Here is a 24,574-nt window from a genome sequence, read left to right as displayed (position 1 = left end):
TGTCCATCAGTGAGTTTGTCACACCTGTCGCTGTTTCCAGTGGGAAATGAGTTGGATAGACACGGATGGATCTGGGGAGGCTCCTGGTGATATCTCACAGCCCTGTAAGAGCAAACCTCAGTAACTTGCTCCCATTCGCGTGCCTCCAATAAGGCGACCAAACACCCAGCCTGGGTAGCCCCCAGCCGAAAGCACACACACACATCACGCCAGCACGCACATTTATTTCGCTCTTACAACTTATGCGCGGCCTACGCGCTCGCCCAGCTGCCTCAACCCCTCAGGCAACTCGGCGGCCCCCCGGCGGCTCGCCGCGACATGGCGGCGGGGCCGCCCGCCTCCCCGCCCGCCCCTTTCCCCGCCCGCTCCCGCTTTGGCGCCAAGGGGCGAAGGCGAGCGGCGGGATGAGCGCCCAGCGGCCCGGCCACGTTAACGGGTACGGCTCCGGCGCCTCCTGCCCGGCACGGCCCCGGGGCTGGCGGCCAGGAGAGGGTGGAAGCGGGGGGCCCCCGGGCCGGGCCGGCCGCTTTCGAGGAAGCGGCGCCCGGTTCTCGGCCGGGGAGCCGCGGGGGCAGGCCGCGGGGCGCTGCGGGGGGCTGGGTGTTTCTAGAAAGCGGCTGCGATTAGGGGTTTGGGGGTTGAGCCGGGGAGAAGCGGGGTGCTGGTATTCAGTGTCGCTTCTCGGTGGGGAAGGTTTGTTTTCTGCTTTCTCTCAAAAAGCTGCCCCCCGGTGAGGAAGGTGTAGCGACCTGCGGGGAAAGGTGCCGAGCCTCAGGGCTGGCGGGCCCGCTTGGTACAACGCCGGTCACAGGCAACACGGGGAGCCCTCACGGGGCCGGTGTGGGGAGCCGGCTGGCCTTTTTTTATTTATTTACTTTTTAAAAAAATACCCTTCCTCCTTCTTGCCCTGATTGCTGCAAGTTGAGTGTCAGAACATTGATAGGTGATCTTCAGGAGCATAATCCATCCTGCAGAAAAAGAAAGAAAAAAAACCTCCTTAATACATTATAGTTGGAGTATAGCGCACGTGGTATCACAAACCTGAAAGCTGCAGGGGAAAAAAAAAAAAAAAAAAGCCCGATACCCTGTTGTTCCTGAGTTGTGCTACCTTGTTGTGTAACTGACCACCATAAATCTTGAAGTGATGTATTCTGTTCTAGGATCCTCAGCTACATCTTTCATTAAGGAAGACTTTTTTTATTTTTTAGTAGCTGAATGAAGCTTCTTCCTTTCTGAGACAGCCTGTTAGTTTACTTGAAACCTGGATGGATGCAAAAGAGCTGAGAAGAGAGGCATTTAGTTACAGAATCTTTCTCTGTTTGCCTTTGAAATACAGTTTATACAGACTTCCCTGCAGACTGCAAATCACTGTAGAATTTGAAGATTTTTTTTCGTCTTCCTTGAGTGGTGTTATCTTCATGGCTTTTACTTCCCATCTCTTTTATTCATAAGTTCTTAGGAATTATCACAAGGATAAACCTTATTTGCGCGTTTTACAGCCAGCTATCATATTTTCTAGAATAGCCTTTATTCGTGCAATTCTAGAACTTATAAATGAGTGTGAGGAGGATGACCAGCTGCCCAAAATCTATAAACTTAATTTTCCTCTGTGTGCTTGAGTGCTAGCCAAGTCCTTGGCTTCTGCTCAATCAGAAATGAAGTGTTTTATATCCATTTCACACTCCTGTGTTCCTGTGCATTGAGCTGAGGGAATTATCTAGCCAAACATTGTGATGTTAAGTAGAAGTAATTGAGTAAGGGGTTTTTTGTTTTGTTTTTGTGTTCCCTTTGATGTAAGCCTTCTGCTCATTTTTCAGATATGCTCCTCTCCCTGTTAAGTTGGTACTCTGAGGGACTTCCACTTACATAGCGTTCTGTACTTATAAGCAAAGTAAATAGGGGCTTTTGTTGTTTTTTGAATAACTAGGGTTGCTAGGGAATAATTTAACAAAAGGAGATCTCAGGATCTCTTATTTCAGAGTGCTATTGTTTTTCTGGAGAGCTTTTCTCAGAATATTTCATTTGGTGTAGTTCTGCATTGAGTCTTCTGTGTCTCTGCTGAGGGCTCTCTGAAGACATCCCTGTGAATGTCACTTAGTTTGGAATGTATTAGAGTAATCATTTGAAGTCTGATGGTGTTTTGGATTGTGTAAACCTGCTTTTGTGACATTTTTTAAATAATCACTCAAATCAGTTTAAGTACTTTTTTTGTATTTTAATTAACCTGTCACAGTTCAGTTTGGTGTGGAAAAATGGCAAGACTAGTAAGGCAAGCCTTAAATCTTTCTGCTGTGAACTTGTTCTCTGAACCCTATTCTTTCTTAGTAGGATACCATTCCAACCCTTTAGCTGAAGTGATTGAGGCTAGTTTGGACACTCACATTTTTGTGTTTGCTTTCACAATTGACAGTTTTTCATGCTATTTACAGTGTTGTCAGTGTGAGAGGTGTGCTGGTTGCACAGAGAATATACGTTTCTCCCACCTTACACTGAGATGATGGCCTCAATGATAATTCTCATTCATTCCACGGAAAAGCCAAAACTGCTTAGTTGTAAGATGCCATATACAAACAACTCAAAAGTAGCAATTTGGTTTTAGAAGATAGCACCTTTGTAGTTTTATCATTTGTGTACCAGCATTCTCTTCAATAAATAGTGTAACCTCAGTGTGACAAGCTAACTGCAAGCCTCAAATATATGCTATTATATTTTTTTGTTATAAAAATAACAACTAACAAAATATTTATCTTCTAATGTTTGTGCTTGGAAGGCACTGGTACTAGAGTGGCTACAAGATGTCTTGCTACTTGCAGTTACCTATGAAGTATTTTTCTGCATGGCTCAACATTGCTAGAAGGGTGTCTCAGTCTCCTTCCTCTTTTTCCTAAAATACCTTAAGCTGTAGTCCTTGGTAAGAGGGGCCCAAGAAGAAAAGTACTGCACTGCTTGTATTTTTATAGGCTATTTACTGTCTGGTATTTGAGATGTTCCATGAATCACTGGAGAGCTGCTAGAATCATGACATCAGTTTGTTTTTCAAGTGTAGCAATGGTAAGTGGGATCTGGGGGAAGCTTATTTGGATTCAATATTTTCCTTGAAATTTGCTAAGCTTTAATATATCAGAGGGGAGAGAGAGATGTCTTTTCCCTCTTCGAACTGGAAAGCACAGAAATTTTTCTTATGCTGTCCAAGCAGCCTCTCAACCATAAGGAGGCAAAAGAAAGTGATGAATCACATCCCCCCTGCCTGTTCCCCCAAACAAACCCCCCAATGTAGGGAAATAAACTACTTTTCATGCCACACTTACATATTCTAAGGGAAAAATTCTTCAATCTATCTCGTATCTTCTTTTAGGAGGCCTTCATAAAGAGCATAATCTCAAAAGCAACTTAGCAGGGGCCTATCAGAATAGTTTACAAGGTCAGATTGTTGCCAGTAAGTGTTGCATTGAGAGGCAAACTCACGGCTATAATTGTACAGACAGAAACGAAAGCCTGCACAGGAAGCTTCCAAATAGAAATCTAACGAACACTTGTCGTAGGCAGAAGTACAAAATAGCTTAGATTAGAGGCTTGCAGTTAGCGCAGTCATCATAAAAAAAAAAAAGATTATGTTGTTTGACCGAAAAGAATGCCAGTACATGATATACCTGAATCTTAGAAATATACAAGGCGTTATCTATCAAGGATAAATTGCTCTGTCTTTGAATAGCTCAGTGCTCTGAATAGCTCAGCCTTCTTATCTAAAACTGAAATTTGCAACCTCACTTGGGTGCCTTTCCCCTGAATGGAAATGTTGCATATATAAGTTCTTGGAAAGCACATAACACTGACTATTTTACTGCTAAAATATTGGTGAATACATGGTGGTCTTAGCCACAGTCTGATCCTGGTTAAATTAACCTTGTACACATTTAAAGAATACAGTCTGTAATAACTGTACATATGTGTTGTTTACTGATTTATTTATTTATTTATTTTCCCATAAAATATAGTTTTGGCAATGAAGCATCCTGCAGAAAACGAGAGGATTATTTGGAATGGCCTGAATATTTTATGGCCGTAGCATTTTTGTCAGCACAAAGAAGCAAAGATCCAAGTTCTCAGGTAAGGAGGCAATGCATAAGAGTAACATAACCTAATCTGTGTTGCACATCACATCAGATGCACATGTAGCACTTTCAGGGTTTTGTTATTAAAAGTTATTTCAGTATATAGCTATTGAATTTTTAACATGGTCAGCACTTTTTGTTACAGAAATTCTCTTATTGGGTCTGACCTCATGTGTATAATTCTGTGTGTACGTTTGCGGCTTGGAGTTTTGTAAATCTTCTCTTCATCTGAAAGTTAAGATGACATAGACGTTTTCTTCTTTTTCTAATAAATATGGTTACTGTTAGAGGAGGATGTAACTACTGAAAGTTTTAGGCTGTAATTTTTTAAGACATAGCATCTTAGCAAGTTCCTTTTCCTCACCTGTAAGAGTATAAAAATTCCCTGTTTTTTGTTCTTGGATTGATTTCAGTTGTCATCTAGTTTGGTTTCTCCTTCCAGTTCTCCTTGTCCCTCCAATTCATTGCCTTTCTCTCCATTCTTTACTTCTTTCACGTGCCTCTCTTGCACTTAAACATCGGTTGGAGTTGATAGATAACCTCTCCTGAAACATGCTGTTCTGCAGCGCCCAGCATCCTGTTAGTCTTCTTTTGTGTGACAAATTTTTGGAAGAAAATCCCAACAAAGCAATGGATTAAAATGTGTATTAACAGCTTGCTCAATTACTTGCTGGCTTCTGTACATTATGGCTCTCACTTCTCTGAATCATACTTATTTAGGACTAAATTCCTGTTACCCAAGTGCTGGTTAAAAACACATCGTGCAAAGTAAAATTAAGTCTGTTGCTGTTTCAATACATATAAAATATGGACAGAAAATCTAAAAATGGGGCAGTTCGTCACCCTAAAAGTAGGGCTCCTGTGCAGACTTTTATTAAAGTAATGAAGGGTGGCAGTTAAATGGTCTGGTATTTTGGTGCATGTTTGCATAAACAAGCCACAGAGGTTTGTGAGCTTATCACTAGGTCAACACTACCACATTTTAATTTATCTTCCATCCATTTTCTTTAGCTCCTGCTGATAGTTTGGGGAGCTAACCTGCAAGAAAACTTACGCTTAGTACAGTTAGTTCTGTGCTGGTCCTACTCCCTGAACTTGGTTCACTTTATAGCCAGACAAGGAATGGTGCTGGCAGACTAGTTTGGGACTGCATAACCAGAGGGTAGCGGGCTTGCATCTGCCCTGATTTATTTTAAAGCTCTGCCAGTTAGGTACAGTTGTGGCCTTGGTTATCGTATCCTTGTTGTGCTCAAGACAGTGCGACTTAATACAGGGTAACGCTTGTATCTCTTAAATTACATTTGTAGGATTGGCTTTTCAAGTTCAGATTTTATTGTGCTTGTTGATACATTATTTTTCATGCTGCTGATACTATATAAGTCTTATTTTATCTAGGTTGGTGCCTGCATTGTAAATTCAGAAAACAAGATTGTTGGAATTGGATACAATGGGATGCCAAATGGCTGCAGCGATGATGTACTGCCTTGGACGAGAACAGCAGCACATAGACTAGACACAAAATATCCTTATGGTAAGGCATCTTGTGGTTGACAAATCAAGCTTTTGATGTCTGTATATGTGAAAGTTCATTTGGTAAAACGTCAGTCAGTTTTTCTTCCACTCAGCCAACTTTGTTAATGTGCACGTGTGATATGTCAGGATAAAAATCACAGCTGTGAAAGTAAATGAAAAGTCTTCATGAAGGACTGAATTCCTCGTGAAATATATTCATGAATGGTTAGCTGGTTTGGATTATGTAATGAAAACTTGTAAATAGAATGCAGCTCATCAGCACACAGTCACAGCGTATGCAAATGATTGCTGTTTCGGTGTGTTTGTCTCCACGGAAATTACTGAGAGCATGTATATGCAAAACAAATAATTGTGTCTAAAGTAGCGGTATTAAAATTGTAAACTCTAGTGGCTGTTGGAAATTCCAGTGTTCAGATGTTCATGGCATAGACAGTGCATATTATGAAAGAGTCGAATTTTGTTTGTCTTGAAGTATATCATCACATTCTGTCATTCCGTGCCTCTATCTTATGTGGTATGCAGTAGATCTGCCCTGCTACAGGTAAAGTGACTTGCACTGTTCATTTCAACTTATGATTTGGTTCACATTTACTAAATTGAGAGGATGAGTGAAGAGCAACGACAGTTTCATGGTAAATATAGGTGAGTGCTGCTTCGGATCCTGTCTTTGCCTTTGCAGCAGGCTTAGTTTGGCCTTCTGCAAGCCTGCTTTGAAGGGTTCTCTGTGAATATTGGTGGCACAAGGCTGTACTGTTGCCCCTCTGGGCCACAGGCTTGAAGGAACCAGTGAAGATAACCCAGTGGACTGCCTCAGGCTTCACTCCACGAGGACTGCCTCTTGGGCATGGAAATGGTATTGGGAGCTGCCTTGTGGCCCTCAGTAGCCTATGTTGGGCAGGAACTGTGGTTAGGACTGATAAAGAAGGAGAGAGTGCACTCTCTCTTCCATCCCCCTTCATCTTTCTGCTTTCACACCAGGTCGTGCTGAACCTCTGTGGGATGAGACCAGTGGAGCAGGAAAAATGGGTATTAGGAGCTCCTTCGTGCTGTGCCACATCTTAGTCTGTCCTGGGCTCAGGAGTGGAAGGGGGAAGAGTCACAAAGCTGAACAAGAGCCCTGAGGAACTCTCCCTTTCCTCCTACATAGGTGTGGGGAAATGAGCACCAGAATCTGGCTTTTGGAAAGATACTGACTCCTTCAGTATACAGTATCTACTAATTCCTGTTTTTTATTTTCTTACAGCTTACAAAAATTGATCTGATACAGAAATTAGACTTGTATTAGTTTTGAAATTCCCTGTTTCACCCAAAGTTCTCTCTGAAAACTGACATTATTATAGCACTGAAGTGAAAGATTATATGCAGTGGTTCAGCTCAATCAGTTTTGTATCTGAGTTCTTACAACTCTGGTACTTGTCCTGATTCAGTTTACCAGTTTGCTATAAAACCTCTAACATTAACTCTTAAACTTGATGCAGTTTATTATTATTTTTCTTAAGAGATGCGTTGCTGATAGTAGGGCCAGCTCCTGCCAAGTTTTAACATCTGCTCTAAGGCACAGCAGCAGTGGTTTTACGTACAGTGAAGGTCCCATAATGGTACTGCGTGGTATGACTGCTCTTTATTTATAGGGTGTGGAAACAAGCATTAGCCCATTGATTAAATACAAAGTACTGAAAACAGAATATTGATTTTGGTTGAGTCGTAATGCTTGCTGTTAGGTCTCAGTTCGGAACTAAGATCAGTGTGGGTGGTCTTTGGCATGTAAGCACGTTGCAGGAGAGATGCAGAAACAGGGCGGTCTAATATAAAGTTGATCAACTTAAACTAAAAAAACTGTATGGATTTGTGGGGAATTTTAGCAGGAGATATTGTGAGATTTTTATTTATTTTTTTTTTAGTTAACACTGACTCCAAAAGATGCAGAATGTTTTAGTGAGTAAAAACCTCGTAACACATGATGTTTAAAAACCGCACTAACCAATCTAACAGCCTGGAGAGCTGATTTCCTTTCTAGAAATTGGTCTAACTAGCACCCTTCCCCCAAAGAATCTTAGTCTTCACCTCATTAAAAAAAATCACAACTTTGTAACGTAAAATGTCTGCTGTGATGAATAAACGACCTATTTTGTAATTCACAGATCATTTAAACTCTAGCAGTTTCTTATTAATCTTGATAGCACAGTTGACAGACCAGACAAGTATATATAAAAAAAAAATCTTCTGCTTAAAAAAATTCTGGTAGATGCAAAGAGACACATAGAATCACTGCTAAAATCTCATTAAACTGTCATGTTTTCCTTTCTGCTTTTACTAATCATCACAGCATTTGTGTAAATTGAACTTTCTATCCTTGACTTTTCCTGACTAGCTTGTTCGCAGACGATACAGTCTTACTGTGTGCTCCATTAGCTTATCATGGGAATGCTGGCACTGTATTCACTACAGCTGCAGTGTAACTTATAGGGTAAAGCTGATGACAGTTGTGCATGTACCACCAGAGTAACCTGGAAGATGTCTTCTAGAGCTATTTTATGCATCTGCACCGCTACAGGATAGGACTGGGGTTGCATTTGAGTGCTGACCTCCTTCCTGGTTTTATGTACTGTATTAGTTTAGGTATAAACATCAACTAACTTTTTCACAGGGTGTTTTGGACCACCCTGACTGGTTTTCTCCAGAACAAAGCCTGGGTGTTTCTCTGCAAATGGCTTACTCAGAGACTGCTCCAGAAGCCAGGGTGGAAGAAAGGATGTAAGAAAGCTCTCATTCTGTATGAGCCTATCATGCAAAGCCTGCTGAGATGGTATGCTTAACCTTCCTCCCTCCCTCAGGCCGTACTGGGGGATATGCAAGGCATACTCTGTTTCATGCTGTGAAAATACCACTGGTGGGCTGCAAAAAAGCCATCTCATTTCTTTATGCACTTTGAACATACAAAATATGTGTGTGTTGCCATGGGACTCTGGAGATGTGGAGCCGTGAGGAAACCCGGGGCCAAGTGCTGTGTAGTGCTGCTGGAGCCCTGAGAAAGAGGAGCAGGAGCCAGTCTGTGCCAGTTGGCCTCGGGGCCAGGGGTCAGTCCCTGGCCCTGTCCGTGTTTAGTAGCACAGGCATAGCAGGGGATTGGGCCCAGAGGCTATCTGTGCAGAAGTCTGTTAGATGATCCTATAATAAATTTATTGAGCTCCAGAAGAACAGATGGGTACATTGACCCCACAGCTCTGATCATTTTCATTGTTTCATGGCTAGAAAACTTCCTGTTTCCATGCTAGATTTATTTATTGTTAGTTTATACATTATTGTGTATGCCAACGTTGTTCTTTTAGCTTTCCTTACTCTGTGCCATCAATGTTTCTTCTTCCTTTCTCCCTCTCCCTGTGCACTTAGTGATAACAGTAATCTTTTGAACTTTTATTTTTTTTAAGGCTAACCAAGTCCCATCACTCTTAAATTTTACTGCATCTTGAAACCTGTTGGCTTGAAATTCCCTAGTGTCTCAGTTATCTGTGTCTGCTGCAATATATGGTACGTTGTACACGTCTAACCTGCACCCTGAAGTACGGCTTCTGTTCAGCTCAGTGTTAAGAAACAGGCTGTGCTTGATTTAAGAAAAAAAATAAATTAAAAAGGAATTTACGCATACCTAAGTGTAATCTGAGCTGCTACTGAAAGAAAGCATGAAAATGTGGGAGGTAGTGCTCACTTTACCTTAGAGAGTGTAGATGTTTGCATTTGTACAATCCTGGAATCCTAATGTGGATCACCTGTACCGGTACTGCACATTCCTTGTGAGAGTTTTGAAACTGATTACAACTTTTCTTTTGAGTTGCAGAATATATTTGAACAGTTAAGTAGTATGGCCTTGTTATGTCAGAAAGTAGTTAGTGTTTTGCAGAGTGCCATCTTTCACAGCACAAAATCAGGCTTTTGTTGCTTTGTGGGAACTGGTTCTTTCCAGGCTGCCAGTCAGTGACAGGAATGGGGATGTTTCTGTGCACACGAGAGAAACTGAAGGCTAGTTTTGGATACCTACTTCACTAAGATGTTATTAAAAGCTCTTCCTAAAGCTTTGTGTTCAATACAGTGTGTAGAACCTTCTTAATAATTAGATGAAATTCTGGCTTTCAGTGTCAAAGTAAGTGCCCTCTATTACTGTTAGATGAATGCAAGGATTTGATGATGCACAGTTTCCTCTCACTGATCATTTAAAGTACTATGTTTTTCTCCTGTTATCGTAAGTCTTCCCACTAATGCTAGTTGCTGCGCTCCTGTTATGCCCTCTGTCTCCACTGTAATCTAAGAACATCTATTTGACAACCAGTCTCTAATTAAGAGAGTTTTAAATTAAAATGACTGGCAAATATAGAAACCTCCTAAGCAATAGAGAAAATATTCAGTAAATATGCTTACAAATATTTATACAGGTTCAGATATGATAAAATATGTGCTGTGGCAAAAAGTATACTCTAATTGAAGAGTACCTGCTGTGTAAAATGAAACAAACTGTTAGCAACATTTTGTCGTGTTAGGATTATGAGCTTTTCGTCATCTTTTTAAAGAGATGAACACTTGAAGATATTCAGGCAAATGTTACTTCTGTAGAAGCTGTTATTTTGACAGCACAAAACTTGATAAGGCACTATGAAGAAGTGTGATGCTCTCTCTCCAACTGGCAGTGCAAAGCTGAGGCTTCAACTGGAAGGAGGATCTATAGGAGACAGTCTCTACCTACAGCCACTCACTCACTTGTCCTGCATGGATTTCTTTCCAACTTTAGTGTCACACACCAAATCTCTAGAAAGCTTGGAGATTTGGAAACACTGAAATTTCTCTTGTTCTAACTGTCCCTTAAGAAACAGCCCTGTGTTCTTGCTGAGATTTGAATAGACTTGGAGCAGCGTGGGAGGAACTGGAAAATGGGTTGCATTGGCTTAGTGCTTCTGAGGTTCTGAGAGGGGCTTTCCTGGCCTGCCCTGGCAGATTTTATGTCATGCTCATAGATGGGCTGAGTACAAATTAGTGAGGTGGGGCCATTCCCTTCTCCTGACTGCAGTCTGAACAGGCTGACTCCAATGAAATCTGGTCATGTTATCCTTGCCTTCCTGCCCTGAGCACAGCAACAGCCCTTCCTCCAACACACGGAGGAAGAAGGGCTGAGGGCAGCATCAGCCCTACGTCAGTGTCCTGCCTTCTGCTAATGTAGTCGCCTGCACCCATCCCCGCGCTTTCACAAAGGGTTAAAAAAAATAATTGGCATAATTCTACAAATTCCGGATCCACTGACCACTGTCCCCAAGGGATGGCACTTCAGACCCCGTGCATTTCAGTAACACCTTAGTCCCTTCTGTGATCCTTGCTTTATCAGGTCCAGTGAGTAGAGGGTAACAGTGGAGGTGGAGCTTGGACAAAGACTGAATGGATGAGGGGCAAGAACATGAAAAGGTGCAGATTTTACCAAAGGACTGAGAACAAGTGGGCCAAATTACAGAACTCCCTGTATTTATTTCTGTGCCAGCTTTATGTTTCAGAACACCTTGCTAGGACCATTTATCTGTATCAAGAACCTGTAGTATTTGTCAAGTTAGTTAACGTGGCAGTATAAAATCTTATGTTAATAAGTAGGTCAAAACTTGTTGCACAACAGTCTGTATTCATTTAATTGTGTTCCCTTTAAGCATAACACCATATTTAGTACACAATTTCTCTAAATTCCTAGTCTGTTTCTGTTAGTAACTAATCACATCAGGTCACTCCCTGGAGGCCTTCCTTTTGATTTCTTTTTAAAAGGTGACATGTTATGGTGGTCCCTTCAGGTCTTCATCAGGCATATGAGTCTTTTAACAGAATTAATAAGCATTTTGAATAATCATATGGTTCCCATAAAATCATTTATCAGAACACTTTTAGAAGGTGGGAAGAATAGTTCTGACACTGCAAGAACGTGTTCATGGTAAGCGTTTAATTACTGAAAAATGACCATTAGTAGGGTTATTAGGGGTCACCTTTTTACAGGTAGGCTTAAGGATGAGTGCTATCTTACATATACAACACGAAGCAATATGCAATTAGAAAAGATGGAAACACAGTATTAATTAATACTAGCAGTAACAAAGCAGTCATCCCTCTGCTTTTTTTTCTTCCTCTCACAAACACTGTAGCAGGTGGTGGGAATGTCACAGGACACACTAACTTCTCGTTGCATGGTTATTTCTTCGGCTAATGAAGTCTTTAGAGAATACTTTTCAAGTCACTTTTCCAACATAGAAACCAATGTTGCAGACCTACTATAATATTAACTATATGTGAATAATATTTAAAAAAGGAAAAAAGAAAAAAATAGCCCAAACCACTACTGACACTGGGGGCCCCCACAGGTATTGTAAAAACTCTTAGTTCTACCAGTCTGTTTAAATAAACAGCTTTCAGGGTTCTGAATGCTGTGCACCTGTGAAAGGTTACTCTAAGTTAGCCTCTTACTGTCTGAGAGAGAACAATATGTTACTAATCCTAGTTGGAGCTCTTAACAGGCTAGAAAACTTTGTAATACTCTAAATGTGGTACTTATTATACCTAGAGATTTTGGACTCCTGGATTTGATTTCTGTTTCCTTCAGTAATGCTCTATAGAAAGTTTGGCAGGTCTATGAGATAATCTGTTACCCATCGAAATTTCTTATTTATAAATGGATCAGTAGTCAATGCCTGTCTGCCAGAGAGAGGGAAAACGAGGAAGAGGGGATCAAGAGTGATGGCAGAAAACCTGAAAATATTTGTCTGATGCTTGTACCTTCTTATGGACCATCTAACATAACACCTCAGACAGGGGCCAGTAGCAGATGTCTAGGGAAACGTATGCAACAAAGACACATAAAATGGCAGTACCCTAGAATAATAGTCTTCCAAGTTCCAACTACTGAGACAGGATCGTTTTGTATTTAATAGCCCACTAAACTGGAAAAAAAAATACTGGAGAAAAAAGATGACTTCTTGAATCAATGTAAGTCTTTAGTTCCCTACTCCTTTGTGCAGTAAGGGGTATTTAGTTGATCAACAGTGTGCATGCAAAGCCCACCTCCTTTTGTTTTTGAAATTAAATTCTGCCAGTTTTGTTAGAGACCTCGCTACTTCTTGTCTTGGAATGATTAGTTTCTACTTCTCCCTTGTTATCATTGGTCTGTCCTTGTCCCACCACTCTAGAGAGTTGTCCTTGTTCTTGACTTCAGATTGTATTAGCATGATCAGGAGGCAAATAGTTTCCCTCCCTTACTCCAGCTGATTATCTTTTACAAGTTATTTTTGGCCCGAAATTGTTTTTGTTTGGGAGATTTGTTGTTGAAAATTTGCAGAATCCTGCAGTTTCTTAAAGGCTCTTTCTCATCAGCGCAGGAAGGAAGCTTGTTGTAGTACTAATAACGAAATGTGTCTGATTTTATGGCTGAAGATTTCTGAGTTTTAGTTAAAGAAAAATATTTACTGAAGGAATTAGGGTTGTGGGTTTTTTTTTGTTTGTTTTTTTTTACTTCCGTGAGCCTTTGAAAACATTCCCTCATCCTTCTTTCTGGAGGCCTTCGAGACTGGTGCCTGGGACGTAAGTATGTTGTTCAAAGAAACTTAAAAGTGATGGTTCTGACCTGTCAACACAACCTGGTTCCAGCTGCTGAAATTATGATGCTTTGTTTTTCCCTCAACCTTCTGTAGCCCCAGATAAATAATTCTGTGGCTGTTTCATGTGAAGGTAAGATTACTGCAACTCAGCAATATGTTTGGAGTTAAAATTATTTTCTGAGTCTTCTAAGTTCGTAAAATAGTATATCTTATATACTTAATGGAACATGTTTAAAATCGTGTGATTTGATTACAGTAGTAATAGAAATAATAGTAATAGAAACCTCTTTTTCGTTGTTAATTTCCTATTTTTTATGTTAGTTTCTGGCTGTACTGTTTATGAGAAGGTATGTGGGCAGCATAATCATGGCAGTTCTGGGGACTGCTTGTAGAAGTTGATGCTCCGCTTTCTTTAGCAAGTGTTTGGTCCTTTGTGACTTGCCAACATGGAAAAGTTTGTGTGCTGTAAGTTAGGCTGTAAATTTCTAGTGCATTAGCTGCTACATAGAAAATTCCATGTAGACCCTTAGCACATACGGAAAACATTTCCATTTGGTTCTTGCATGTTGAAAGTGCAACACTCAGTTACTCTGTGCAGTGAGATCATTCACACGTGAGGTCAGTGCATAGTAGCAACTCTACTGTGAACTTGGGCTCTTAACTTTGCCCATTTTAATTTTCCCATATATGCAAGGGAGAAGAAGATTTTTTTAATTCATTCTTCAAGATGAGCAGGGGAAAAAAACGCTTAATGTCTGCACATGCAGGTCTCTAGATGAGCTCAAACCCACGCTTCACTTCAGCACCTGTTTACGAAGTAAGTCAGGGTACCAGACAGTTTCTTAGTAGATAGGTGTATGAATTATGCAACTCGCTGTCATTCCTAGGTGTAAACAGGAGGTTCTAGCAGAGATGCTCTTTCCTAATGTTTTTTTCAGAGGTTCACGGTGAATGACATAAACTGAGCTTTTTTCACCTTTGTTTGAGGCATGTTAGGTAACGTACTGATGTGTACAGCATAAAAACTTGAACCCTAAGTTGCCACCTGTCCAGAAAGAGCTATTGTGTTATGGTGGAATAAGGCAGAGTTGTCTGTTGCTACCTGGGCTATCTGAAATCCATGGCAAAATAGAGGACTTTGTTTTCTTGCTTGGGAAGTCTGACACCTTTTAATGAGCAGTAAACTCGCTTTAATATTAAAGCTGGGACGTTTTTATGGTTGAGTGTGTCTTGTGTATTCTTGGGGTGAGAGAATCATGCAGCAGCGCTGAGCAGTTCTGGGACCCAGAGGACAGAGCCGCTCAGTTTTACTTCATGATCCTCCTGCCTTTAAGAGCACACAGTGCGCTCTTATAACCATAAGAATGTTCCTATCTGTGCATGTAAACACATAAATGAGCTGTTTTATACTGGCAATTAGATACTCTAGAGAGTTGTGAAGCTGTGAGATATTGCTTCACTTAGGGTGGTTGCAACTACTTGGCCCACAGCCTAAGGCTTTGTTGCTTGCTATAGGTGTTAGCAAATGGCAATGCTAATGTGCTTAATGATATCATTACTAATCGGCAGCCTGGTCAGAACAATTGACCTTCATTGATCTTGGTATTTCTGCTTTTATTTCTTCCTTTGCCCTTTATGACAAGCTGTGCAAGCTATTTGCCTTTGAAAGGATGTAAGCAGTTATATTGTAACACTTTAATTTTAGTTTGACTGATTTATTTTAATGAACAGTATTATGAATTGTGGTTGGTTGTTTTTTTTTTAATCAGTATGCCATGCTGAATTGAACGCCATCATGAACAAAAACTCAGCTGACGTGAAAGGCTGCAGCATGTATGTTGCCTTATTTCCATGTAATGAATGTGCAAAGCTCATCATCCAGGCAGGTAAGGAGTAGTGCCAGCTTGATTTGTCAGGGTTGCAGAGCTGCCGTCTCGTTGGTATCTTATCACGGATGTATTTGATGTTAAATTGCTGCTGTTAGATCTAAATTAATTGCACTGTCAACTTCATAAGATGCTACTTGTGGGGTTTTTTTGCATCTGAATGGTGCCAAATTTTTCCAGTGCTAATTGCATCTTCTGTGATTCTAAGCGTGCTTCTAATTTAGGTTTGTAACTTCTTAGACCAGGAGCTGCCAAAGAACAACACAGGCTTTGCATATAATTACTGTCAATTTTACTGTGCTCTGACACATTGAATAGAGTAGGGCAGAAAGAAATAAACTTCTGCATGACAAAAGGTCTGTTGGGAGTATATACATGAAATTTTAATTTGAATGTGATGCATAGTAGATATTTGAAGATTTTAAAATATCTTTGCGCATAAATGTCATAAGACTTCTATGATCCTATTTAATTATGTCTTTCATTACAATTGTTATAAATCTGTACCACAGCAGCAAGTGTGCTGGCCTAAATGTGTCGCCTTTTCCAGATTAGGCATATCTGCAATAGGCTTCAGTTCCATAAAAATCTCTGCTTAAGGCAGCATATATTTTGCAGCCTTAGCATGGATTGCCATTCTGGGGATTTCCTCTTGCCACTAATGGCCATTGGAATCTAGGAAGAAAGAAAGCAGCAAAAAGAATACTTCTTTATTTTGGTCAGTAAGGCTTGAAGTGAAGAGGAATAAAGGTGGAAGACAATCATATTCTGTATGCTTAATTCTCTTATTTACGGAATAAAAATCAAATGGTTTTCAAAATAGATTTGTTGCTTGTACTCAGTATAGTCACTCACTCATCCTTTTCCTTATGCAGGTCGGTCAGCAGAAAAATAGCAGTGTATTGATATTTATGGTATCCGCTAATACAGTAAGATATTGATAGGCTCTGAAACATTTGTAACTTCTCTTGGGTCAGCCTTTACGCTTCTCCTCTAAGTACAGCACAAATCGTTAATTTAAGCATAGATCATTCAACCATTTGAGAGAATATGTGTTTATAAGGATTTAAACCTGGGATTTAAAGTTATTTATAAAATGGAAAACAAAAGAAAAAGAAAAAACTATGCATTTGGAAGGGGAATGACATTTGGGGTTAAGTTCTTTGTGAGGAATTTCATCCACATTAGAGAAGTAAAAAGGCAAGTTTTCAATAACTTTTTGCAAAAGTACTTATTTTCTAGTCCATTTATCTTATGGGTTTGCTGGCAAGTTTTTGGTTCTGGTTTTCTGTGGTAAACTTAGGTGAAAGTGGAGAAAATATTCTCTAACATTTTTAAGAGAACTGTTTTCCTTACACACCCCTCTATTCAAGGGCAACCTGTAATATTTGGGAAGCAGAGACGGATCAGAGAGTTCTAAAGTATGTGGATGAGTGCCGTCTTCTCTGATTTTGTGTACCAGTTCTAATGTCATTACTTTTTTTTTTTTTTTTTTCTCCTTTTAATATAATCCTAATATTTTTTTTCTGTATGACCTTTCTAGGCATAAAGGAAATTATTTTTATGTCTGACAAGTACCACGACACTACTGAAATGACAGCAGCACGGCGGATGTTTGATTTAGCTGGTATTGTATACAGGCAAGAGAGCTTTCAATTAACTTTATTTTTATTTTGGAAAGGAAGAAAATGATGTGTGACAGAGACCAACTTCAGGGCAATTGTTTTTTTCTTTGCATTGTGCAACGTTTTCTTCTCTGATCTGTATGCCTGCAAAAGATACTGGGTTGATGGACTGTTGCACCATTGTTTTTCCCTAGAGTATGGTTGAAGTTCAGTTTCATAATGTTTGTATGAGAAAATGGTCCACTTGGACCATTCCTGGACTTTTCTTTAGAGACTGCCAGTGAAATTGTGGATGTGATGGTTCATTTGTTACATTGTGCTCAGAGTCATCACTGACCCTGCTTTGAACAGGAGGTTCGGTAAGATGACCTCCTCAATTCCCTTACAACATGAATTATCCTATGAATGGACTGAAATGACCAATTTATTTTCTATGGATTACCTGATACGTATTGAAAGCTTAGTATCTTCACATTGCAGTCAATTTAGGCAGGTATCAAACCAGCCAAACGTATATAATTATTGGTGCCTATAGCTGTCCAGTCTTCTTTGGTCAGCTTTTCTTGTGATAAGAGTGTAAAGCATGGAATATTTGCCTTAAAGAGAATTTGAAAAATGTTTGACGACTAGGATTTTTAAAGATGCTGGCAGAGATACCTAAAGACAATCAGGGTCAGGATTAAAGGGAGGGCAGGGATAGGTGACATTATAGTGGGGGTCTGCTACAGGCCACCAGACCAGGAAGACCAAGTGGAGGAGGCCTTCTGTAGATAGGAGCAGCCTTATGTTCACAAGCTCTGGTCCTCATGGGAGACTTCAGCCGCCCTGATACCTTGTTGGAGGGACAACAAAGCTATTTTGCCTTAGTCTTCACTGGCAAGAGCTCTAGCCACACCGCCCAAGTCACAGAAGGCAAAGGCAGGGACTGGGATAATGAAGAACAGCCCGCTGCAGGAGAAGATTAGGTTCAAGACCACCTAAAGAACCTGAAGGTGCACAAGTCTGTGGGACCCGATGAGATGTCTCTGAGGGAACTGCCGGATGAAGTTGACCGTGGAGGTGCTCAAGGCCAGGCTGGATGGGGCTTTGGGCAACCTGTTCTGGTGGGAGGTGTCCCTGCCCATGGCAGGGGGTTAGGACTGGATGGGCTTTAAGGTCCTTTCCAACCTAAACCATTCTATGATGTGTTCAACAGCCAGTTTGATAGCAATAGCATGCTGTGGGTGAGGGTAATTATGCAGTCAGGGAGGCTTTGCAGCTCTAAAAAGTTTTTACAATATTAATACAAAGGCTTTGAAAAATTTGCAAACATAACAATTCTGACAGATAAAATTTTAGGATGAAAGGTACCTACTGGGCTAAGAAACAACCATGAAAAAATATAGCAGTACTTGAAATTCAGTTTTAGGCCTTCAGTGTATTTTGTGTCTACTAAGACTGTTTGACTAAGAAGCATGAATCATTCTCTTGCAAGTCAAATCTTGTAAATTCTACAGGGTGAGAAGTGTTTCTTGTATTTCGGACTGCTATTCTGGACAAAGTGTGTTGCAGTCCTTCAGAGATTTTGTGGTCAGCAGTATGAGCTTTTCTATGTTGATTGTTCTTCATTCTTGTATTGATTATTAAGGATGTAGGTGGTACTTAATGAATCTCTTGAACTGAATTGCAGAGCTTAATTAGGCACTAAATCCACACTATTTGCATAATCCTTTGTTTACTGGTAGACTGTAAAATATATGCTCAGTCCCCAAATACCTTACTTACTAATTGCTGTAGCAGATGCTCTAATGATAATAAAAGGAAACATTTTGTGTCTGTATTAATTTTATAGTTCTAAAGTTACAATTTTTAAATGATTTCCTCTTAACTAGTTTGTTTTTACCCCAGTACAATATGTAACATGATCTATTCCCCTAGCACAAAAAAATATTAAAATATACTGAGGCAAAATATCAAAGTTCTTTGAAAACTTGGTGAGGGGAAAAAAAAAGATAAAAATATTTATCAAAATATATTTCAAATATTTTATATACACACATGCATATATATATATATATAAATGTGCACAGTGTATGGAAATATTTACATACACATTTACGTATACATCTTTATGTGTGAAGCATTTGAAATATAAATATATATGAACAAAAATCCCAGCCCTGGTAACATGATGCCACCACCTGCAGCTAAGTTGTTAGAAGTCCTTTGACTCCTGGGTAATTTATGAACTCCAATAGCTGAAGAATGTACAGGCTAACCCACTCCATGTGTCTTTGTCTTAGTCTTTCTTGTCCAGGTTTCTCGCAGTCTGTTGCACTGTAATTGGCTCCCACAGAGATGAAAACTATGTGAATCCAAGGAGGATTTTTTCTTTCAAAAATTTAGCTGGAGCTAAAGCAAGCAAAATGTTTTAACTACTCACTAACTAATATCTGTATTTTTCTTTATTTTAGGGAATTCAAGCCAAAATGTAACAAGATCATCATCGACTTTGATTCAATTAACAGCAGACCAAGTCAAAAGCTTCTGTGAATTAAGTCTCATTAAATCTCTAGAAGACTGTGATTATCCTTTTCTAAAAAGCTGCTAATGCCTTTCATCTTGAAGTTACTTGCAACTTTTTAATGGTTTCTATAGCTAAAGTAGACTTCTAAGAAATGTAAGGCATAAAATGTTTCCCTCACTTCATCTTGTCACGTGGAATCTAAATCTACTTAAAAAAATGTAATGCCTTTATCAAATCTGCTTTAAAAGTCTAGAGACGTGTAGTTGAGACAATATAATGTATGTAAAGAAAACTGTTCTGATTCTTGCTGTATTCATCACCACATGCTCTGATAGGCTGTCAGCATTCATTTAGACTCAGTTTAACAGTAGTTCTTACTGTAACTAGAGGTACATCAGAATATGCTAATATATGTTGATCTCTCTATGTGGGTCTAAATAGTTGATTCTAATAAATAACAAAAAATGTTACCCATGCAAATACTAATCTTCCAACTAGCATAACACTAGTATTTTAAAAGGCTATACAGATTAAAGAATGTGTGATCTTCTACATGCATTATCCAACAATCGGAATATTGATTTTTCTTTTAATTGCTATCTAACAATGTTATATTTGAGGAGAGCTGAGAGAGGAAGTTGTTCTGAGAGTGGTCCATGCTGGAGCAAGCTTCAGAATCCTTTCAATTCCCTTACTTTTCCCAAGACTCTAGAACTAGAGGGTTAGAGGGAGTAAATCATTTGTCTCTTACCTTTGGGACTCTTATTTGGAGCTGGTTTTCATGTATAGAAGGAAATTAGTTTATTGGTCTAAGTTGTTTCTAGACAATCCAGCATAGTTCAATCTTAAAATTAACCTGTAAGGTAACTGAATCATTTTTTGTCCTCTGAGAGAAATTGGAGATATTCAACCCGTATCCATATCTGTGCCAAAAGAGGTAATTATGGTGTTAGCTTGTTTCCCAGTGCTGGCGTAGTACCTTCATTTTCATAAATGTTGCCTAAAATAACGTCCTTTTTAATTTTATCTTGAGATCTGGGAATAGATTTGAGTTCCTTTTCTCTAATTTGATTTTTTTAAATTAAATATGCCTAATGGCTTTGTTTAGATAACATTGTTGGTGGTGGGTTGTTTTTTTGTTTTTTCGTTTTGCCTTTTTTTTTTTTTTTAAATGTGGTTATACTTCAGTGAGCTTTTATTTTCTCAGTAAAAGCTTTGTTTCATATTTTGGGACATTATGTAATTTGGCTTCATACCAGTATTATTAAAGTCTTATTAAAATCCACTACGTTGAAGTAGACTCATTATTATAATATTAAACCATGTGCTTGGCTCCAGAGTGCTGCTGGTTTTGTAATCATATGCAAAGCATATTTTCTGCATTTGTGATATTACATAAAGGGTAATGTTCACGAACCATTTGGCTACTAAAGGGAGCATTGTAATGTATTATAAAATGTGTCCGTTTATAAAGTAATTTCTGACTTTTTTTTTTTTTTTCTTACAACTGTTTTCCACCTCAGAATTGGTCTGTGGCTTACTGCCAGAAGAAGAAATTTGCACATATGTGGAGGGGGAGGGTGAAACCTGAAAAATTACTTTAATAAAATGTCACTAAAACAGCTTATGCACATCTTTTTCTTTGGCCTAAATTAATAAGTAGAAGCATTTTAAGTTGCAGTGTTCTGACAATGGGACAGAGGGGAGAAAAGAAGCAAAATTTTGTTTTTGGCAGCAAAACTGCTGTTTTCCTCATAGGTAATTGCTAATCTTTTATACTTATAAGATGCATGCATTGTAATTCAGGTTAATTTAAGCTTTTTTTTTTTTTCTATAAGGCCTTGGATAACAAGAATGTATAGTGTACATAAGTCAAAAGGTTTTTGAACCAAAGTTCAAGTGTTTTTTAGGAATGCAATGCGCTAATTTTTATAACCCTCCCCAAGACTTCTGTTTGTGTAACAAAACAGCAGCACTGGAGAGTATGATAGGATTATAGATTTCTTCCAATCGGTGTTTTTGATCTGTTAAAAGCCATGTTTATAACCTTTCAGAGTAATTTTCTGTTGATACAGGCTAGCAAGTAGGTACTCTGATTTCTAGAGCAACTTGATAGAAACGGAAAAAAGTACATACACTCTTGAGATTATATATGCTTAGCCTGAGCTTAATGTCTTAGAAAAATCTTGAAGATGCTTTGACCCTTACTGTTTCTGCGCATGCCTAGAAATCTATGTTTCTGGCTTTTATTATCATTTTTTAATCGTTTAGAAGATAGTGCTTTGCCTTCCAAATAAAGAATAAATATGTCAATTACCAGAGAAAACAATGAAAATTGTTAAACATAATAAACTGTGTGTCAGCTTCTGAAGCTCAGGTTGAGGATGCATAGAACCATTCAGGCTGGTAAGACATTTAGTCCTACTAATTCAGCAATTAATCATTTAGTCCTACTGTTGAAATCATCGTTGGCTGGGAAGTTAGATCCAGTTGTTCAGGCCTTGTCCAGTTGAGTTTTGCAAATCTCCAAGAATGGAGATTCTGCAGCCCTTCTGGTCAGCCATTCCAGTACTTGCTCCACCTTCACTAGGTTTTGTTTTACTTCAGTCAGAATTTCCACTGCTACAGTTTATGTCTATTGCCTCTCATCTGTTCCCTGTAGGTGTCTGAAAAAAAATATAAATCTGGCTGTCATCTTTGTTACTGCTTATTAGGTATCTCAAGTTAGCAGCTGGGTTCCCCTCATCTTTAACCTTTTCTTCTCCAGGCCGAACAAATGCTGCTTTAATTCTTTCTCATGCATTACATGTGCAACTCCCTCACCATCTTAGTGTCCCTCTATTGACTGTCTGGGGAGCCCAGACTACATACTCCAGATGTGGTTTTAAAAACGCTGAACAGAGGAGTACAAATAATCACCCTGTTAACCCTCTGGCTGCATGCTTCTGAGTAGAGCCTGGTATGCAGTTAGCCTTCTCTGCTGAGAGGGCACTTCATCTTCTTGTCCACCTCAGTCCTTCTCTACCAAGGAGCCCTCTGTCCAGTGTGCGCGTCCAGCCAGTCCTGTAATGTGAAGTTGTGTTCCTGGTGCAGGACTTTGCATTTGCCTTGTTGTAATTCATTGTGTTTCCATCAGCCCTTTCCTCCAGTCATTACCGTTGGCACAGTTGGGCTTTGAACTACCAGCTGCACTATTCTTTGAGCCCCATGTCTCACCAGCATGGAGCTTCACAGAGCCCATCGTGGCTACTGACACCACACCCCATGGTAAACCACCTCTATGGCCTGTGAGGTGACAGGCAGGTGACTGCTTAAAAAACTGCAGGAAGCTGGAAGGGGACTGGGGAACATTTTGATAGTTACTTCAGCAGCATTAATTGGAGGAAGAAATCCCATTCAAATAAATGCTGAGATCCTGTTGAGTTCAATATAACACCACCATAAATGTTGAATCAAAATCCTGCCTTCTAGATTTTCCTTCTAAATATTATTCTATTCCACCATCAGAGAACCCAAGGAACCAGCAATCTTATTTACATAAATTTCATTTAAGAAAGGGTGGTTTCATACGCTCTCATTTTGTGTGAGAGTATAATCTTCATCTCTGAAACTTTGATCACTGACTGAACACTTTACTGCTTTGTATATGAGGAATATTTTCACAAACACAACAAAAAGTATGCTGTGACCAGTATAATCGTTCTGATTTCTAAAATAGCCTGCTATTACATTGGCAATAAAAGCTCTTCTGGTGTATCACTCAGACTGAAAGCTCCGTGCATACAATTGCTGCAGCAATTAATCAGCTACTGAAATGAATCTTGGAGGGATTTTATCCTGTTGAGAGCAAGCAAAGTAAACAAGAATTCCAACTTACTGCTCTCTGCTTTTCTCTCTGAAGTTGGGTGATGGGAGACTTGATGCAAGTGAAGTGGGACAAAGCACAGAGGCTCCACTTGATTGCCCTGAAGCAGCAATTACGCAGGGCTTGGTCTCACCTGGGTGTCTGGGCGAAGTTTACGAGGTGAGGCTGTGGGGAGCAGCTGTACCGCAGGGAGTCTCAAAGCTGCTATGGAGTGGTGAGAAACTTGTGAAGAAGCAGAGAGCGGTACTCTAGTAATCCAAAGGGGTTGGCTTCAGGTTTTGCTACACTGGAGCACTTAAGAATGAAGTTCAGAACTGACCATAGCTGAAGGGCCGCTTATTTGCAGCTGTTTCTTCTCAGTTGTAGGTAAAAAAAGGGCCTATGTAATACGTGTCTGAAAGTATGAGGAACCAACTCTTTCTCTCTTCAGTGGGGCTGGCTCAAAGGGTTTGCTCCACTGAAGTCATTTTTAGTAGATTTCTCTCTCCCTTTCCTTTAAAATCTAATGCAAAACTCTCTGTGACTTGAGAACAGAGGGGTAAAACTTGTTTCAAGTGCGTAGTCTGCATCTCCTCCGTGTTCTCAGCCTCAGAAACGACTGAAAGGTGCACAATGGAAAAGCATTTAACAGACTGTTTAAGAAACCCTGTATGAAACCTTTAAGTCCACATTCCTTTCCTTTTACACTTAACTCACCTGTTTATTTTCTCTGTCTTAAAGGAAATCATTAGGGGAAAAAAAAAAAAAAAGGAAAAAAAGCATTTGTGAATTGTCTCTGCCTCATTCAAAAACCAAACAAATAAACAACCAGTGTCTTCCTGGCATTTACAGCATTGTTAAACAACAGTGAAAGCATTAATGAAGCATGTGGTTAATCAAACTGTGGAAGGGAGTGCAGCATTTGATTTCTGCTGGAGCAGGAGCGCAGCAGCTGGCTGCCCAACGCTCTCATCTCCAGGAGCAGTGGGGTGGTGTTGTCCAAACCCTTCCAATGTGCCATGACCACGGCTTTGAAGTGAGTCCCTGTGGCAGAGGCCTTCCAGGAGCAAGGCGCCTTCAGCTTCCTGCCCGTCAGGCGCCACCTCCATAGTTGTGGCACAAAATGGCGGCGCCTGAGCGGCAGCCGTCCATGGCTCCACATGAGGAACAAAAGTTGGGCATGATGATCGTTGCGGGTCCCTTCCAGCCTGGTCTTCTATGGTTCTAAGAAGGGCACCATCATCCTGTGAACCTGACTTTTTTATTTTTAGGAGGTGTTAAAGAGCAGGGGTTGGAATGAGGAACTGCCGCTTCCCTCTTGCATGCTTTCAGGTTTGTGCTGGAAAATACGGCTTCTGTCAGTGCTCTCTCTCACCCACATCTGAGACAAAAAAATCAGGCTCGGTGTGCTGGGTTTGCCGTTGTTGACATTATTTACTGTGCTCTTAACAAACGGTGCCC

General features: G+C 39.9%; 1 protein-coding gene and 1 long non-coding RNA gene across 3 annotated transcripts; one reads left to right on the top strand and one right to left on the bottom strand.

Moving 5' to 3' along the window:
- The first annotated feature begins 358 nt into the window (after positions 1 to 358).
- On the top strand, positions 359 to 20,554 carry DCTD (dCMP deaminase). Its single transcript, XM_084518936.1, has 6 exons — positions 359 to 436; positions 3,996 to 4,107; positions 5,508 to 5,643; positions 15,022 to 15,138; positions 16,682 to 16,778; positions 19,217 to 20,554. The coding sequence occupies exons 1-6, from the start codon at positions 405 to 407 to the stop codon at positions 19,293 to 19,295; spliced, it is 573 nt and encodes a 190-aa protein (XP_084375062.1). The 5' UTR covers positions 359 to 404; the 3' UTR covers positions 19,296 to 20,554.
- A 945-nt stretch (positions 20,555 to 21,499) lies between these two features.
- LOC311435549 lies at positions 21,500 to 23,230 on the bottom strand. 2 transcript variants are annotated; one of them, XR_014692207.1, is made up of 2 exons: positions 23,147 to 23,230; positions 21,500 to 21,935 (listed from the first exon to the last, which is right to left on the bottom strand). It is a non-coding gene; the product is annotated as an uncharacterized lncRNA (long non-coding RNA). The 2 variants fall into 2 exon arrangements; XR_014692208.1 differs by lacking the exon at positions 23,147 to 23,230 and adding an exon at positions 22,189 to 22,207.
- Positions 23,231 to 24,574: the final 1,344 nt, after the last annotated feature.

The sequence above is a fragment of the Aythya ferina genome (genome assembly GCF_964211825.1).
Source record: "Aythya ferina genome assembly, chromosome: 4".
In the NCBI taxonomy this organism is placed as follows: Eukaryota; Metazoa; Chordata; class Aves; order Anseriformes; family Anatidae; genus Aythya; species Aythya ferina.
This window is presented reverse-complemented; position numbering and strand designations above follow the sequence as displayed.